Source organism: Oncorhynchus mykiss, chromosome 5 (genome assembly GCF_057628025.1).
Source record: "Oncorhynchus mykiss isolate SJ-2025 chromosome 5, ASM5762802v1, whole genome shotgun sequence".
NCBI classification, from domain to species: domain Eukaryota; kingdom Metazoa; phylum Chordata; class Actinopteri; order Salmoniformes; family Salmonidae; genus Oncorhynchus; species Oncorhynchus mykiss.
In genome coordinates, this window is record NC_143026.1 from 59,428,196 (window position 1) to 59,444,998 (window position 16,803).

Below are 16,803 nucleotides of genomic sequence, written 5' to 3' on the forward strand. Positions count from 1 at the left end.
CCTCAATACCATGATGCGGTGTCAGAGGAAGGCCCTAAAAAACTCCAGCCACCCAAGTCAGACTGTTCTCTCTACCACACAGCAAGCGGGACCAGAGCGCCAAGTCTAGGTCCAAAAGACTTCGTAACAGCTTCTACCCCCAAGCTATAAGACTCCTGAACAGCTAATCAAAAGGGCTACCCGAACCCCTCTTTTTACCCTTCTGCTACTCTGTTAACAATCTATGCATAGTCACTTTAACTCTACCTACATGTACATGTTACCTCAATGACCTCAACTAACTGGTGCCCCCGCACATTGACTCTGTACTGGTACCCCCTGTATATAGACTCGCTACTGCTATTTTAAGTATGTTACTTTTAATGTTTTACTTAAGAAGAACAAGGTGTTAACTTCTTAATGCATTGTTGGTTAAGGGCTTGTAAGTAAGCATTTCACTGAACACCTGTTGTATTTGGCGCATGTGACAAATAAAATTTGATTTGATTTATTCAGCCCCTTTGCTATGAGACTCCAAATTGAGCTGTTTCCACTGATCATCCCTGAGATGTTTCTACAACGTGATTGGAGTCCACCTATGGTAGATTCAATTGATTGGACATGATTTGGAAAGGCGCACACACCTGCCTATATGACAAAGGTCCCACAGTTGACAGTGCATGTCAGCGCAAAAACCAAGCCATGAGGTTGAAGGAATTGTCTGTAGAGCTCAGAGCCAGGACTGTGTCGAGGCACAGATCTGGGGAACGGTACCAAAAAATGTCTGCAGCATTGAAGGTCCCCAAAAACACATTGGCCTCCATCATTCTTAAATGGAAGATGCTTGGAACCACGAAGACTCTTAGAGTTGGCAGCCCGGCCAAACTGAGCAATCGGGGGAGAAGGGCTTTGGTAGGGGAGGTGACCAGACGGAAGCCACATGACAGCCTGCTTGGAGTTAGCCAAAAGGCACCTCGTCTGTTGAAACCAAGATTTTACTCTAGGAAACCTGGCACCATCCTTACAGTAAAGCATGGGTGGCAGCATCATACTGTGGGGTTGTTTTGTGTTTTCTTTACTCCCTTCATCTCCCAAATTTCATGGTATTAAATTGGTAGTTATAGTCTTGTCCCGTCGCTGCAACTCCCGTACGGACTCGGGAGAGGCGAAGGTTGAGAGCCATGCGTCCTCTAAAACATGACACCACCAAGCCGCACTGCTTCTTGACACAATGCCGCTTAATCCGGAAGCCAGCCGCACCAATGTGTCAGAGGAAACACCGTACGCCTGGTGACCGTGTCAGCGGGCATGCAAACGGCCCGCCATAGGAGCCGCTAGAGCGCGATGGGACAAGGGCATCCCGGCCGGCCAAACCCTACCCTAACTCGAACGACGCTCGGCCAATTGTGCGCCGCCTCATGGGTCACCTGGTCACGGCCGGCTGCAACACAGCCTAGAATTGAACCAGGATTTGTAGTGACAACTAGCGCTGGAATGCAGTGCCTTAGACCACTGCACCACTCGGGAGATTTTCAGCAGCAGGGACTGGGAGACTAGTCAGGATCGAGGCAAAGACGAACAGAGCAAAGTACAGAGAGATCCTTGATGAAAACCTGCTCCAAAGCTCTCAGACTGGGGCAAAGGTTCACCTTCCAACAGGACAACGACACTATGCGCACAGCCAAGACAACTCAGGAGAGGCATCGGGACAAGTCTCTGAATGTCCTTGAGTGGCCCAGCCAGAGCCCGGACTTGAACCCGATCTAACATGGAGAGAGCGGAAAAAAGCTGTGCAGCAACACTCCCCATCCAACCTGACAGGGCTTGAGAGGATCTGCAGAGAAGAATGGGAGAAGGTTCCAAAAACAGGTGTGCCACAAAGACTCGGTGCTGTAATCACTGCTAAAAGGTGCTTCAATAAAGTACTGAGTAAAGGGACTGAAAAAGTATGTATATGTGATATTTCAGTTTTTATCATCAAGTGTTTCTAAAAACCTGTTTTTGCTTTGTCATTATGGGATAGTGTCTGGATTGAGTGGCGAAAAAAAACAATTTAATCAATTTTAGATTAAGGCTGTAACGTTACAAAATGTGGATCAAGTCAAGGGGTCTGAATACTTTCCGAAGGCACTGTAGACATACCCATACATACTTCAGAATACACAAGATCAAGCACACACACACACACAAAATAAAAATAAAATGTATTTTATTTTGAAAGTCATCTTTAAATTTGCAAGCTATTACTGAATTATTGATGACTAGAACTGGGAACAGATGGCTTCCACAACATGAACAGTATCAGACCAAAAATATATAATTGACAGACTTAACTAGAAATGGCAGATGTTTTGGTAAGTTGTGTCAGGTGTGGTCACGTGACGTTTCCAGTTATCCCTAAACCTTTCCAAAGTGGCATATGTCGGTAAATTGGAGCGGCCAGTAATTGAAAGGTTGCCAGATCGAATACCGAGCTGACAAGGTAAAAATCTGAGGTTCTGCCCCTGAACAAGGCAGTTAACCTATTGTTCCTAGGTCGTCATTGAAAATAATAATGTGTTCGAACTGACTTGCCTAGTTAAATAAAAGGTTGAAAAAATATTTTTTTTTTTAAAAAGGTCATTCCAGTGCTATTACATATTTGCAATCACTAAATGCTATTTGTTCAGTATAAAAACACAATTTCAACCACATCAACCGCACCCAAACATTGTAGTGGTGTTATGGAGGTGTCCTTTCAACCTCTCCAAAGTGTCCGAATGTGGTAATTGCACTGTTTTTGCACACTGGATGTGCTTAAGTTATTGTTCACTATAAAAAATGTATTTCTACAACACCAACCTCTTTCAAACATTATGGTGGTGTCCGGGGACATGCATGCCTACAGCGCATTAGCGATACGCAAGGATAAGTCACTCGGTGGACATTGGATGTTGCCATTAAGTCATACATCAGACAACATTGGTAGGAACAAATCTAGCCAATTGTCAATCTAAGGATTAATTTGATTCTCCCCATGCAGCTATACCTCAAACACAGACAAAATTGAAGCTTACCTTGTAAGTTGTTCGCCGTTTGTTGAAAACTTCAAATAAATTTAAAAAAAGATACTCTTGGGGTTGGTGATCAATAATGGTAGGTCACAGGCAGACATAAGATATCCTAATTATCTGTGGAGCCCCGAATTTTGTGTGTATCAATGCATTCTGTGTTTTTTCCGTTTATACTTCACAATGCTAACTGGAATGTAGGTAGCAGCCATCTTGAAATGAGGTCATTGGCTCAGCCTGCCCTTATAAATTTGTATCCCCATATATATGGCAGTTAGTCAAAGATTTGAAGGCACTGATCAATAGCCAAGATACTCAGCTTTCCCAGATAGGGGCTACTGTTCTCATAACAGACTGAATGTGTGTGTGTGTGTGTGTGTGTGTATATATATATATATATATATATATATATATACACACACACACACATTTTTTTTTTTATCACATAGGGTCCCCAAATATAGGCCCTTCACATTTAAGAGGTTTTAATGAGCGGATTAAACACACTTGTGTGGGGCTACATCATTTGTTTGGCATTACAGGAGCAGACATGCAAGGGCGAAATAACAGTTTAGACTTATAAAGCAATTATTTATTTTCAACTGCAAGTACAGCTTCAGGACTCTTGATTATACACCACAAAGCCTCTGCTTTGAGGGGGAAATGGTTGCAACAAAGGTAGTGCGTTGTAAGAGGAGGACCAATCAAGAACTTTGATACAGCAAAAGCTATTTGGAATTGAGATGTCAAAAGCTCCGCCTGAAGTTGACTGTTGATATAGGTCATTAGGCAACGGCAAGTCTCATTTGAAATACTGGGCCATACGGTTGTATACTGGGCCATACGGTTGACAGTATTTCTTTAGTAGAATTTACTACTTTTTTTGCTGCTTCCCTTGATATGCATTGGAAATATAATAACATGCTCTACTAGAAAAAGAGAAGGTATTACTTTGGAAAGCAGACTGTCATACATTCATTGTAAATTCAAAGCAATCCCTTATTTCACTGCCAGGTAGTTCGACAGCCTTCCTCCGTCTAAATTTGACCAATTCCATTTAAATTAGCAAACCTAATGTCTGAGGGAAAGGGAAAATAACAGGTTTACATTTGCTATCTTGTTTACCACAACCTGTACATTTCTATTCCCCTTTAGTGCTGACAGGCACTGGTAATGGAAGTCTCACATTGCCACCTACTGGAGAAGAATTAGGCCTACTTCAGTACCATTCAACCCCAGAAACGGAATGAAAATAGTGAATCACTGAGTTCCCTGACTGATCTACAATTTTTTTTACGATGCAAGGTTATTTGTAGATCAGTCTGTCTGTGCTGTCAGTATGATCAGTATAGATGTTCTCCAACTCTGCCAAAACATAGGTTGGACATTGGTCCAGTGCTTGAATTGAATGGAAAAGGCCTACCCGTTCCCTGTAAACACTTTTTTTTTTAGGTTTGATGAACATCATTCAATGCCATCTTTATTCACCAACTAATTAAAATAAGATCATAAGCAATTGAAAGAGGTAGAGTATTACAAGGTTTTAGCACAATTCAACTCACAACCAGCCTGTACAATTTGTTCTCAAAATAGTTAAGCCTTTTATTCCTCCGATAACAGTCCATTCCAAAAATGTAAAATGAGGAGTAGCTGTCAGTGTTTCATAGCTTACACATCTTCTTGATTAAATACTCTAACTCTGTAAACCAGTTTATTGCTCTGCCTGCCAATTACCAAAGCACTAATCCAATTTTTCACTAAGATTAAGAGATCAGAAGCTCCTTAAATATTCAGATCCTAAGGATGGGCTTGTGATAAAAATTACAATTGGGTTTTTGTCCCCTTTTTGTTGAAGGTTCAGAGAAAGCAGTGGAACCTATTTAATGTTCTCTCGATTTGGCAAGCACAAAATGTGATTATGTCGCACTGGATAACATAGCCTGAAATACAACAGCGTAAGTGTCAATAGTATAAGCCTAACCAAGCGTCACCTGTCACTTCAAAGCCAGGTGCGTCCAACCGTGAGTCAGTAATGTAGAAATGTAAAAACTACATTGAGAGAACAATTCCATTTGCCCCCAGTTACTTGATGACAAGCGACAGAGGTAAGAAAGGATTTCTGGCAGCTGATTTAACAAAAAATGTATTTTTTTTATTCTGCCGAGAAGTCGCTTTTAAGATAAGAGTGACAAGTTACACATTTTAATTAGATTCTCATCAGAATGTCCAAGGTAACTAATTAGCTAGCTTTGTAACTGTGTAGACAACCCTAATAATAGAAGTGCAGTAGTATGTCATATTTTTTAACTAAGATATGCTAGCTAAATCATTTTAGGGGTTAATATAGAATTGGCCTAATATGTCATTGAGACCAAGAAATAAAATTCAACTGTCATCAATTTTCAGATGAGTTTTAATTAAAACTTCTTAGAGCTAGGCCCCATTTTTCTCAATTTCCACCTGAATGACATGTCCAAAGTAAACTGCCTGTAGCTCAGGCCCTGAAGCCAGAATATGCATAGAATTGGTACCATTGGAAAGAAAATCCTTGAAGTTTGTAGAAATGTTCAAATAAAGTAGGAGAATATAACACAATAGATAGGGTAGGAGAAAATCCAAAGAAAAACCAACCACCTTTTTTTTGTTGAGAAAGAGACCATGCTCTTACAATGGCAGGTATAAGGGCATACTGAATTCTAGCTCCCAGGATGCAATTTCCATGGCTTCCACAGGGTGTCAGCAATCCATGTTCAAGGTTTCAGGCTTGTAACTTCCAAAATGAATAAGAAATATCAGTTTTAGTGCAGGGACACAGTCTTGGAAATTCGTGCTTGTACGAGCGATAAAGACAGGACGCACCTGCTAAAATCGGTTTCCTATTAAACATACTTCTTTACGTAAGGAATATTATAGTTTGATTACATTTTAGGGTATCTGAGGAGTAAATAGGAACGTGTTTTGACTTGTTGAAACAAAGTTTAGATGTAGATTTTCTAATTACTTTCTCTGCATGTTGAACGAGTGGATTACTCAAATCAAGGCGCCAACTAAACAGACCTTTTGGGATATAAAGAAGGATTTTATCTAACAAAACTACATGTGATAGCTGGGACCCTTTAGATGACAAATCAGAGGAAGATTTTCAAATAGTAAGTGAATATTTAATCGCTATTTGTGAATTTATGAAACAGTTGCCGGTGGAAAAATATTTTGATGTGGGGCGCCGTCCTCAAACAATCACATTGCATGCTTCGCTGCAATAGCTAATGTAAATCGGACAGTGCAGTTACATTAACAAGAATTTAAGCTTTCAACCGATAGACACTTGTACGTACCTAAATGTTTAATATCCATCATTTATTTGAATTGCGCCCTCCAATTTCACCAGAAGTTGTCCCACTAGCGGAAATTGGTCATATATGAAGATCAGCTCCAATTTTAAGTCACAACAATAGAAAAGCAGTTTGCTTAAACTAATAACACACCAATTATTGTATTTTTCTTGTCTATATTGAATACATAATTTAAACATTCACAGTGTAGGTTGGGAAAAGTATGTGAACCCCTAGGCTAATGACTTCTCCAAAAGCTAATTGGAGTCCAATCAATGAGACAAGATTGGAGATGTTGGTTAGAGCTGCCCTGCCCTATAAAAAAAAATATATATATACAATTTGAGTTTGCTATTCACAAGAAGCATTGCCTGATATGAACAATGCTTCGAACAAACAAGATCTCAGAAGACCTAAGACTAAGAATTGTTGACTTGCATAAAGCTAGAAAGGGTTACAAAAGTATCTCTAAAAGCCTTGATGTTCATCAGTCCAGGGTAAGAAAAATGGTCTATAAATGGAGAAAATTCAGCACGGTTGCTACTCTCCCTAGGAGTCACCGTCCTGCAAAGGTGACTGCAATAGCACAGCAAAGAATGTCCAATGAGGTTAAGAAGATTCCTAGAGTGTCAGCTAAAGACTTACAGACATCTCTGGAACATGCTAACATCTTTGTTAACGAGTCTACAATACGTAACACACTAAACAAGAATGGTGTTCATGAGAGGACGCCACGGAAGAAGACATTGCTGTCCAAAGAAAATATTGCTGCGCGTCTGAAGATCGCAAAAGAGCACCTGGATGTTCCACAGCGCTACTGGAAAAATATTCTGTGGACAGTTGAAACTGATGAAACTAAAGTTTAGTTGTTTTGGAAGGAACAAACACTATGTGTGGAGAAAAAGGCACAGCACACCAACATCAAAACCTCATCCCAACTGTAAATTATGGTGGAGGGAGCATCATGGTTTGGGCTAGATGGTTCCAACCTAGAATATGTGGACTTCTATAAGTACCTAAGTGTCTGGCTAGACTGTAAACTCTCCTTCCAGACTCATCAAACATCTCCAATCTAAAATCAAATCTAAAGTCGGCTTTCTATTCCACAACAAAGCCTCCTTCACTCACGCCGCCAAACTTACCCTAGTAAAACTGACTATCCTACCGATCCTCGACTTCGGCGATGTCATCTACAAAATAGATTCCAATACTCTACTCAGAAAACTGGATGCAGTTTATCACAGTGCCATCCGTTTTGTTACTAAAGCACCTTACATCACCCACCACTGCGACCTGTATGCTCTAGTCGGCTGGCCCTCGCTACATATTCGTCGACAGACCCACTGGCTCCAGGTCATATACAAGTCCATGCTAGGTAAAGTTCCCGCCTTATCTCAGTTCACTGGTCACGATGGCAACACCCACCCGTAGCACGCGCTCCAGCAGGTGTATCTCACTGATCATCCCTAAAGCCTTTCCTTCCAGTTCTCTGCTGCCTGTGACTGGAACGAATTGCAAAAATCGCTGAAGTTGGAGACTTATCTCCCTCACCAACTTTAAACATCTACTATCTGAGCAGCTAACCGATCGCTGCAGCTGTACATAGTCCATCGGTAAATAGCCCACCCAATTTACCTACCTCATCCCCATACTGTTTTTATTTTATTTACTTTTCGGCTCTTTTGCACACCAGTATTTCTACCTGCACATGACCATCTGATAATTTATCACTCCAGTGTTAATCTGAAAATGTTTAATTATTCGCCTACCACCTCATGCCTTTTGCACACAATGTATATAGACTATTTTTCTACTGTGTTATTGACTTGTTTATTGTTTACCCCATGTGTAACTCTGTGTTGTCTGTTCACACTGCTATGCTTTATCTTGGCCAAGTCGCAGTTGTAAATGAGAACTTGTTCTCAACTAGCCTACCTGGTTAAATAAAGGTGAAATTAAAAAAAAAATAATAATAAAATGGTTTGGGCTGTTTTGCTGCCTCAGGGCCTGGACCGCTTGCTATCAACGACGGAAAAATTATTTCAAGTTTATCAATACATTTTGCAGGATTGAAGCTCAGTTGCAGGACAACGACAAATGGCTTCAGAGGAAAATACGCCTTCCTGATCTCAACCCGATTAAGATGCTGTGGCATGACCTCAAGAGAGGGGTTCACACCATCCCAAGAATATTGCTGAACTGAAACATTTTTGCAAGGAGGAATGGTCAAAGATTCCTCCTGACCGTTGTGCAGGTCTAATCCGCAACTACAGAAAACGAGGTTATTGCTGCCAAAGGAGGGTCAACCAGTTATTAAATCCAAGGGTTCGCATACTTTTTCCACCGTGCACTGTGAATGTTTACACGGTGTGTTCAATAAATATATCAAAAACTAATAACACAATTATAAGTTAAGTGTTTATTGTTGTGACTTAGATGAAGATCAGATCAAATTATGACCAATTACAGAAATCCGGGTTATTCCAAAAGGGTTCACAAACTTTCTTGCCACTGTAGATGTGCATCAGCTGCCAAACACTTCAAGACGGGTGGAGTCTTCCTGGGGAGATGTTTTTTGTTGTTGTTGAACAACTGTGAGAAGGTAACTTCTGGTGACTTTTTTAAAGGACATTCTACTCCAAAATGCATGAATTTTATTATGTTCTCTTCCTTTAAAACTCATCTGAAAATCAAGGACAGTTGAATTTTATTTCTTGGTCTCATTGACATATTAGGCCAATTCTATATTAACCCCTAAAATGATTTAGCTAGCATATCTTAGTTAAGAAATATTACATACTACTGCACATCTATTATTAGGGTTGTCTACACTTAGAGGATTACAAAGCTAGCAAATTAGTTACCTTGGACAATCTGATGAGAATCTGAGTAAATTGTGTAACTTGTTATCTCGGATCATAAAAGCACTTCTCGGCAGAATTAAAAATACGTGTTTTATTCAGCAGCTGCCAGAAATCCTCTCTTACCTCTGCCACTGTCATCAAGTAACCATGGTTCCCCCCAGCAGCGGGATGGTTTTTCAATAATCGATTTCTTTAAAGTTTAAATAAATGTGAATATTTGAAACTACTTTAAGTAAATACCTGCAGTCAACTTGTACAATACGTTAGGAGATGAACATTTTACATTTAGCAGACACTCTTATCCAGAGCGACTTACAGTAAGTAGTGAGTGCATACATTTTCGTACTTTTCATTCATTGCGTTCTTCATTTCACCGGTCACATTAGGAATATTATGGTAGTCCCCAGCCACGTCATGTGGTGTTTGTTTACAGGCACACAACGATGAGAGACAGGAACCATGCGAGTCACTCACTGTTGCGCAGCATGCGCCAGGTGATCTAATTACCGTACGGAATTCACAACTAAATGTTTGCCAGCTAGATATCTTATAACTAACTACTAAGTTAACTGTCTAAAATGTGCTGAATAATCTACAGTTGTGCATCCGGTTTGCTAATTTAGTAGCTAGTTAGCTATCTGGCTAAGTGGTTAGCTTCTTCCAAAATCAAGTATTTGCTTGCGAACAGCAGAGAATCACCTCCTGGATCAAGAGCCTCACTGGCTGATATTTGTTTTGTGGGTGCAGCAAACTGTGGAGCATTTTTTTTAGTTACTTGTATACAGTGGGGCAAAAAAGTATTTAGTCAGCCACCAATTGTGCAAGTTCTCCCACTTAAAAAGATGAGGCCTGTAATTTATCATAGGTACACTTCAACTATGACAGACAAAATGAGAAAAAAAATCCAGAAAATCACATTGTAGGATTTTTTTATGAATTTATTTGCAAATTATGGTGGAAAATAAGTATTTGGTCACCTACAAACAAGCTAGATTTCTGGCTCTCACAGACCTGTAACTTCTTTAAGAGGCTCCTCTGTCCTCCACTCGTTACCTGTATTAATGGCACCTGTTTGAACTTGTTATCAGTATAAAAGACACCTGTCCACAACCTCAAACAGTCACACTCCAAACTCCACTATGGCCAAGACCAAAGAGCTGTCAAAGGAAACCAGAAACAAAATTGTAGACCTGCACCAGGCTGGGAAGACTGAATCTGCAATAGGTAAGCAGCTTGGTTTGAAGAAATCAACTGTGGGAGCAATTATTAGGAAATGGAAGACATACAAGACCACTGATAATCTCCCTCGATTTGGGGCTCCACGCAAGATCTCACCCCGTGGGGTCAAAATGATCACAAGAACGGCGAGCAAAAATCCCAGAACCACACGGGGGGACCTAGTGAATGACCTGCAGAGAGCTGGGACCAAAGTAACAAAGCCTACCATCAGTAACACACTACGCCGCCAGGGACTCAAATCCTGCAGTGCCAGACGTGTCCCCATGCTTAAACCAGTACATGTCCAGGCCCGTCTTAAGTTTGCTAGAGAGCATTTGGATGATCCAGAAGAAGATTGGGAGAATGTCATATGGTCAGATGAAACCAAAATATAACTTTTTGGTAAAAACTCAACTCGTCGTGTTTGGAGGACAAAGAATGCTGAGTTGCATCCAAAGAACACCATACCTACTGTGAAGCATGGGGGTGGAAACATCATGCTTTGGGGCTCTTTTTCTGCAAAGGGACCAGGACGACTGATCCGTGTAAAGGAAAGAATGAATGGGGCCATGTATCGTGAGATTTTGCGTGAAAACCTCCTTCCATCAGCAAGGGCATTGAAGATGAAACGTGGCTGGGTCTTTCAGCATGACAATGATCCCAAACACACCACCCGGGCAACGAAGGAGTGGCTTTGTAAGAAGCATTTCAAGGTCCTGGAGTGGCCCAGTCTCCAGATCTCAACCCCATAGAAAATCTTTGGAGGGAGTTGAAAGTCCGTGTTGCCCAGCAACAGCCCCAAAACATCACTGCTCTAGAGGAGATCTGCATGGAGGAATGGGCCAAAATACCAGCAACAGTGTGTGAAAACCTTGTGAAGACTTACAGAAAACGTTTGACCTCTGTCATTGCCAACAAAGGGTATATAACAAAGTATTGAGAAACTTTTGTTATTGACCAAATACTTATTTTCCACCATAATTTGCAAATAAATTCATTAAAAAGCCTACATTTTCTGGATTTTTTCCCCCTCATTTTGTCTGTCATAGTTGAAGTGTACCTATGATGAAAATTACAGGCCTCTCATCTTTTTAAGTGGGAGAACTTGCACAATTGGTGGCTGACTAAATACTTTTTTGCCCCACTGTAGTTTAGGTCAGAAATGACAAAATGTGTTAGCATTTAGTTAGCATTGTCTATGAGATTTTACATGTACTTGTTAGCATTGCTAACCTTAGGATTAATCAGCGTATCAGTGGGGTTTCAAACAGCACCCCTTATGTTCAGAGCGGGTATTAATGAATATCCAGGTATGGCACAAGTTCAGTATGAAGGTATGACAATCTGGATACCGTCCAAGCCTACTCAACAGCGTTTGGAGAAAATGGTTTAAACAGTGTCGGCGTAATTAACACACTCCAGTGTAAGAGCTGTTTGTACCTGGCTAGACTCCAGACCAGTGCCAGGTTGTCTTTGCCTCCTGAGATGAAATGGCTGCTGTCGTCACTGAAGCGTAGGCAGGTCAGGTCTTGGTAATGGCGGCTCAAGATGGCCAGCAAATTCCCAGAGGAAACCTAGAATGACAATTTCATTAACATCAAATGCCACTTAGCCGAGAGAGAAGTTAGATGTTCATACAGTGATAAAATTATTTCACTGACCAATGGAGTATCGCCTTATGAGAGTCATGCTGTTACAATCAAATTATAGATAATGAGAAACCCCACTTTCATTTTGGAAAGCTGAAAAAAAACTAAGCTATAACTGTTTATTGATCCGTCAAACACAGATGTTGAGGAAATCAAACAGCAAATTAAGGATTTACAGTCACTAAATGTGATTAAAATTAAATTTCATGAGAGTAATCTTCTCACATCTCAATAAAAAAAACAGTCTATGGTGAGGACAAAGTAGTTTGAAACTGGTGAGGCAAAGGTGACCTTGCTGATACTAACAGCAGCTCCTTAGGGCAAACATTAGGCCTAGCTGAAGCTTCCTCACAACTTCAGTACAGGACCGATAATGTTTTCCTCAAAGTAGTACAAAGGCATTGAGGAGAAGAGTATACATGTGAGCCATAGCGTAGTCATTCCATACACATTACACAACTTAAAGTCAAATGTGAATTTGAATAACTATGACATCCCTTTTGCTGATGTTTTATATGTGACTCATTTCAGGAAACTAGGCATATGTCACGACATTACTTCACAGGAGGCATTTGAAAGTCAAAAATGTTTTTATAAAAATGTATTTTTGGGGCAGAAATGCCTTCTGGAACATGTGAACTTTCATGTGCCTTAATAACAAACTTGTATTCCATCCATAAATACAAGTAAAATTGTTAAATTACGAGCCTAGTTGGTTTAGCCACGGAAAAAGAGGGAACCTTCCCGCTAGCCATTATTGGCTGAAATAATGGATGGGCTGGACATGCGGGGAGATAAGTTTGGATTGGTCTGCCATGTAGCATGCTTCTGTGTGTGTTGATAGTCCTTTCTACCACGCCGTTTTTGAAATATATAACAACCATCGAGAACTACAAAAGTTTGGCAAATTTTCTCAACATTGATACCCTGAATTTAGCAGGCGCCATTGACAGATCAGTTGGAAAAAGTGATTTTCTACTTTCTGCACACACCACGGTCAGTGTGAACCAAAGTGACTTGACAAAACACTGGCCAAACAAGATGTAGCTACACTCAAAACGGAATTAAACAGTTCAGTCTGCCGTGAAGCTTTCATCCATTTATACGGGTAAGAGTCTAGCTACATTTTCAGATATATACGTTTTTTCAGAAAGTCGTTTTCATTGCAGGTTAAAGCGGACTGTTCGCTAGCTAGCGAACATTAGCTTGCTGGCTCGCGAGCTAACGTTACGTGTATGATCTGTGTAGTGATATTATTCAAATCAGAACCCATTTGCATTCTTAGTTATAGCCTAATGTTAGCTAGCAAACATTGAACCTGGTTGGTTGGCTTTAGCTACCTGCAGATTCACTCTACAGCTATGATGTTTGTATTGGTTGGTAGTAGTAGGAGTTGGGATTATGCTGGTTCATTGTTTAGCTAGCTAGCTACTAGTACATGTCTAAACAAAATAAAAAAGACTGCATGTCTAAAAACACTTCACCAGATGATTACATGACCCATCAAGTTAGCCAATTGTGTCTTGGGATGATTATGGACATCTATAGTATTTCATGAACATGTGTACATGTCTAGACAATAGTGACCCATCCATTAACGAAATGTGGCTGGGGGGGGGGGTTATAGCATTTCCTTCACATGATCCATCAATTTAGACAAGCGTGTCGGGTAAGCGCCATCTAATAATTATAAAATATTTGTATCTGGACACTATCCGTTTTTGATATTGCTACTATGCAAGTTACCATTTCACTGTACTGTGTACACCTTCTGTATCCTGTGAATGTGACAACTCAACTTTTTTATTTTATATAGTGTGTGTTTACCAGAGACGGTAACGTGAAGAATATGACCTGCACCAAAGTCAGATTAGGATATAGGCCAAGGACTAGACCAAGTGTATTTTTACTTGGTGTTTTTCCTTATTGTAGGCTACTACTGTCACCACTTTTAATCTTGAAATCTTTGGCTGTTTAGTAATCACTCTGTTTAGCAAATTACCTCATGTGAATCCTTAAAGAGATTGGCGGGGCTGAGGCTTAAGAGGGTGTGAATGATGCTGAATGGGTGTAGACAACAAAGAGCTCTCCAGTAGGTGTACCAAAATATTCATGAGCCATTTTCTCAAAAGTGGAGTTACAAGTTTATCAACTTTAAAGCAGAATTACTTCAATTGTTATTCAACTGCAGTGTATGATATACCACTTTCTAGCTTAGTCTCTACTTTTATCCAATGTAAAAAACACCATTTCAAATGTTGCTACATAAGACCGGATCGAGGCGGCCGGTCACATATCTGTCTCACCTCCCATAAGTAGATGGCATCAGCAATGCCTGCCACCAAGTACAGGCCATTGGGGGATGCAGTCAAGCATGTCACAATCCCAGGGCACACAATTTTCTGCTGCAGCTGATCCTGAAATAAAAAAAGATGTACATGTTTGATGCGTGTCAGCCTATATCGGAAAGGGATATGTAGTTCCATTACCTTTGTAGCCAATGCCGGTATTTGCATCTAATTCTATAGATATTCATTAATTCAGGCAACCTTTGAGACTATTGCCACAAAAACATGTTTGCTTCATTCTACAGATAAAACGAATGTCAGCATTTTAATATGACCCCCACATCTTGTTCACCCACTGGAACAATATAGTTCACATAAAAAGTAATGTACACATAATTCCACACCATGAATGTACAGGTGTCTGACAAAATAAAGGAAACAACTTAAATTAGGACTTATATTCACCACAACAGTTTCAAATGCTGTCTCAGGTGCTACTACAGAATCTCCCATAAGTGTTCAGTTGGGTTGAGACCTGGTGATTGACACACATACAGCCTTTAAACCCCCTATGCTTCTTTGAGACCCCTCTTTCAAAGTCACATATCTTATTCCAGCCATGGTAGACAAAATAATGGGCAGCTATGCATGTTTTATACATGACCCTAAGAATGATGAGATGTTAATTACTTAATTAACCCAGGAGCAAGACCTGTGTTGAAGCACCAGTTTTCAATATACTTTGTAGCCCTCATTTACTCAAGTGTTTCCTTTATTTTGACAGTCAACTGTATTGTCATTATAGTACTATGGTGTGTACCATCACTGCCCCCAATATTCTTCAAGCCCGGAGACCCCCATGGTGTGCAGAATAATGTTCCAGTCCAGTCCTAATGCACCTGATAAACTGTTGATTAGATGAATGAGGTGTGTTAGTGCTGGACTAGAACAAAGCCAAAGGCCTGTATACCTTGTGATTCAGGACTAGAATTTACCACCACAACTGGTCATCTCTATCACTGATTAAGTGACACTCCATGTGTCCTTCGTTTAAAAAAATCGTGCATTCATCCCATGTGTAACAGTTAGGACCATCTTCTATCCGTATCTAGCCAACGACAGAAAACACGTTTCACAATGAATAACCTTAGCCACCTTGCTAAACTAACCGGACAGACATACGAACAAACAAGCTAGCCATATGTAACGTTAGCTAGCTATGTCCAGAGACCTTTCAGAGCATTATCTCCAGAGAGCTGTGAACAGCGCTCGCGCCCCTAGCAAGCTAGCCAACGTTACCTAGCAAGCTAACCAACGTTACCTAGCAAGCTAACCAACGTTACATAGCTACCTTTCTCTGGATTTCCCACACGTTGATGAAGTTTTTCCCGAGTTGGGCTCCGAGGATGTACTCTCCATTCAAAACTGTGAGTGACCTCGAAGAAGTATTGCCACCTCGATAGGCCAAGAGATTTGTGCCCGAATGGAGTTCCAAAACGGCACAGTTCCATAGCTGTCCAGCCGAATCGGCACTCAGAACTATTTCCATAGGCGCGGACATCTTGGAACAGCACGCGTGTTGTTTTGGAAGTAAAGGAACTCAACGCATGCGCATATACGTCATTTCCTGATTGACGGTATGGACTCTGGGTTATGTAGGTTTATATCTTTTACCTTTAACTAGGCATGTTATTTATTTATTTATTTATTAATAACAAATCAATACATGAAGCACATGAGGGAACACAAGCATACATAGATTACAAACAATAGACAATCGAGCTAGGGGGTACAATATCACATTACAATTACACAAGGACCTTAAGGGACATGCATTTACTTACAATTCTAACAGCTTTTTTGTTAGTAGAGCATTTAACCGTCTTAAAATACAGTTCAATTTATTTTTGTAGGGTACGAAAATGTGGTTTTCTGTTTGTAAATTTACATTTGTGATATGAAATTTGGCCAAAAGAATAATGAAATTACATAAAAATGATTATGCTTATTTCTATTGTATGTAAAGAATCCAAACAGTACATCTCTCCACAATAGTGTAAAATCTTCATAAATGTGTTCAATTATAAACCTACTGATGTCTTGCCACAGTTTTCTTACGTGCATACAATGCCAAAAAAGATGCACAACTGTTTCTGGGTGGTCATTACAAAAGGAGCAATTTGAGTTGATGTTTTCCTTAAACTTCTTCAAATAGTGGTTGGCAGGATAATATTTATGAATAATTTTAAAGGAAACTTCCTTAATTTTGTTAACAAGTAGGTATGTGTGTGGCAACATCCAAACTTTTTTCCAACAGATATTATCAATAAATCCATTCCAATAAGGCATGACATAAGGTATACAACATACAACATCCTGCTGAAACAAGAATCGTATCGCTCTGTTGTTGAATGGACCAAAAG

The 16,803-nt window shown here is 40.2% G+C and overlaps 1 protein-coding gene across 1 annotated transcript in view; it reads right to left on the reverse strand.

The window, feature by feature from the left end:
• wdr18 (WD repeat domain 18) overlaps positions 1-16,023 on the reverse strand; it is an 80,474-nt gene extending 64,451 nt beyond the window's left edge. Inside the window, exons 1-3 of the mRNA XM_036977949.2 lie at positions 15,732-16,023; positions 14,399-14,509; positions 11,884-12,017 (exon numbers count right to left, since the gene is read on the reverse strand). Of these exons, the coding sequence (XP_036833844.1) occupies positions 11,884-12,017; positions 14,399-14,509; positions 15,732-15,941 (455 nt within the window). The 5' untranslated portion in view covers positions 15,942-16,023. The remainder of the gene's footprint in view (positions 1-11,883; positions 12,018-14,398; positions 14,510-15,731) is intronic.
• Between the last annotated feature and the right edge of the window lie 780 nt (positions 16,024-16,803).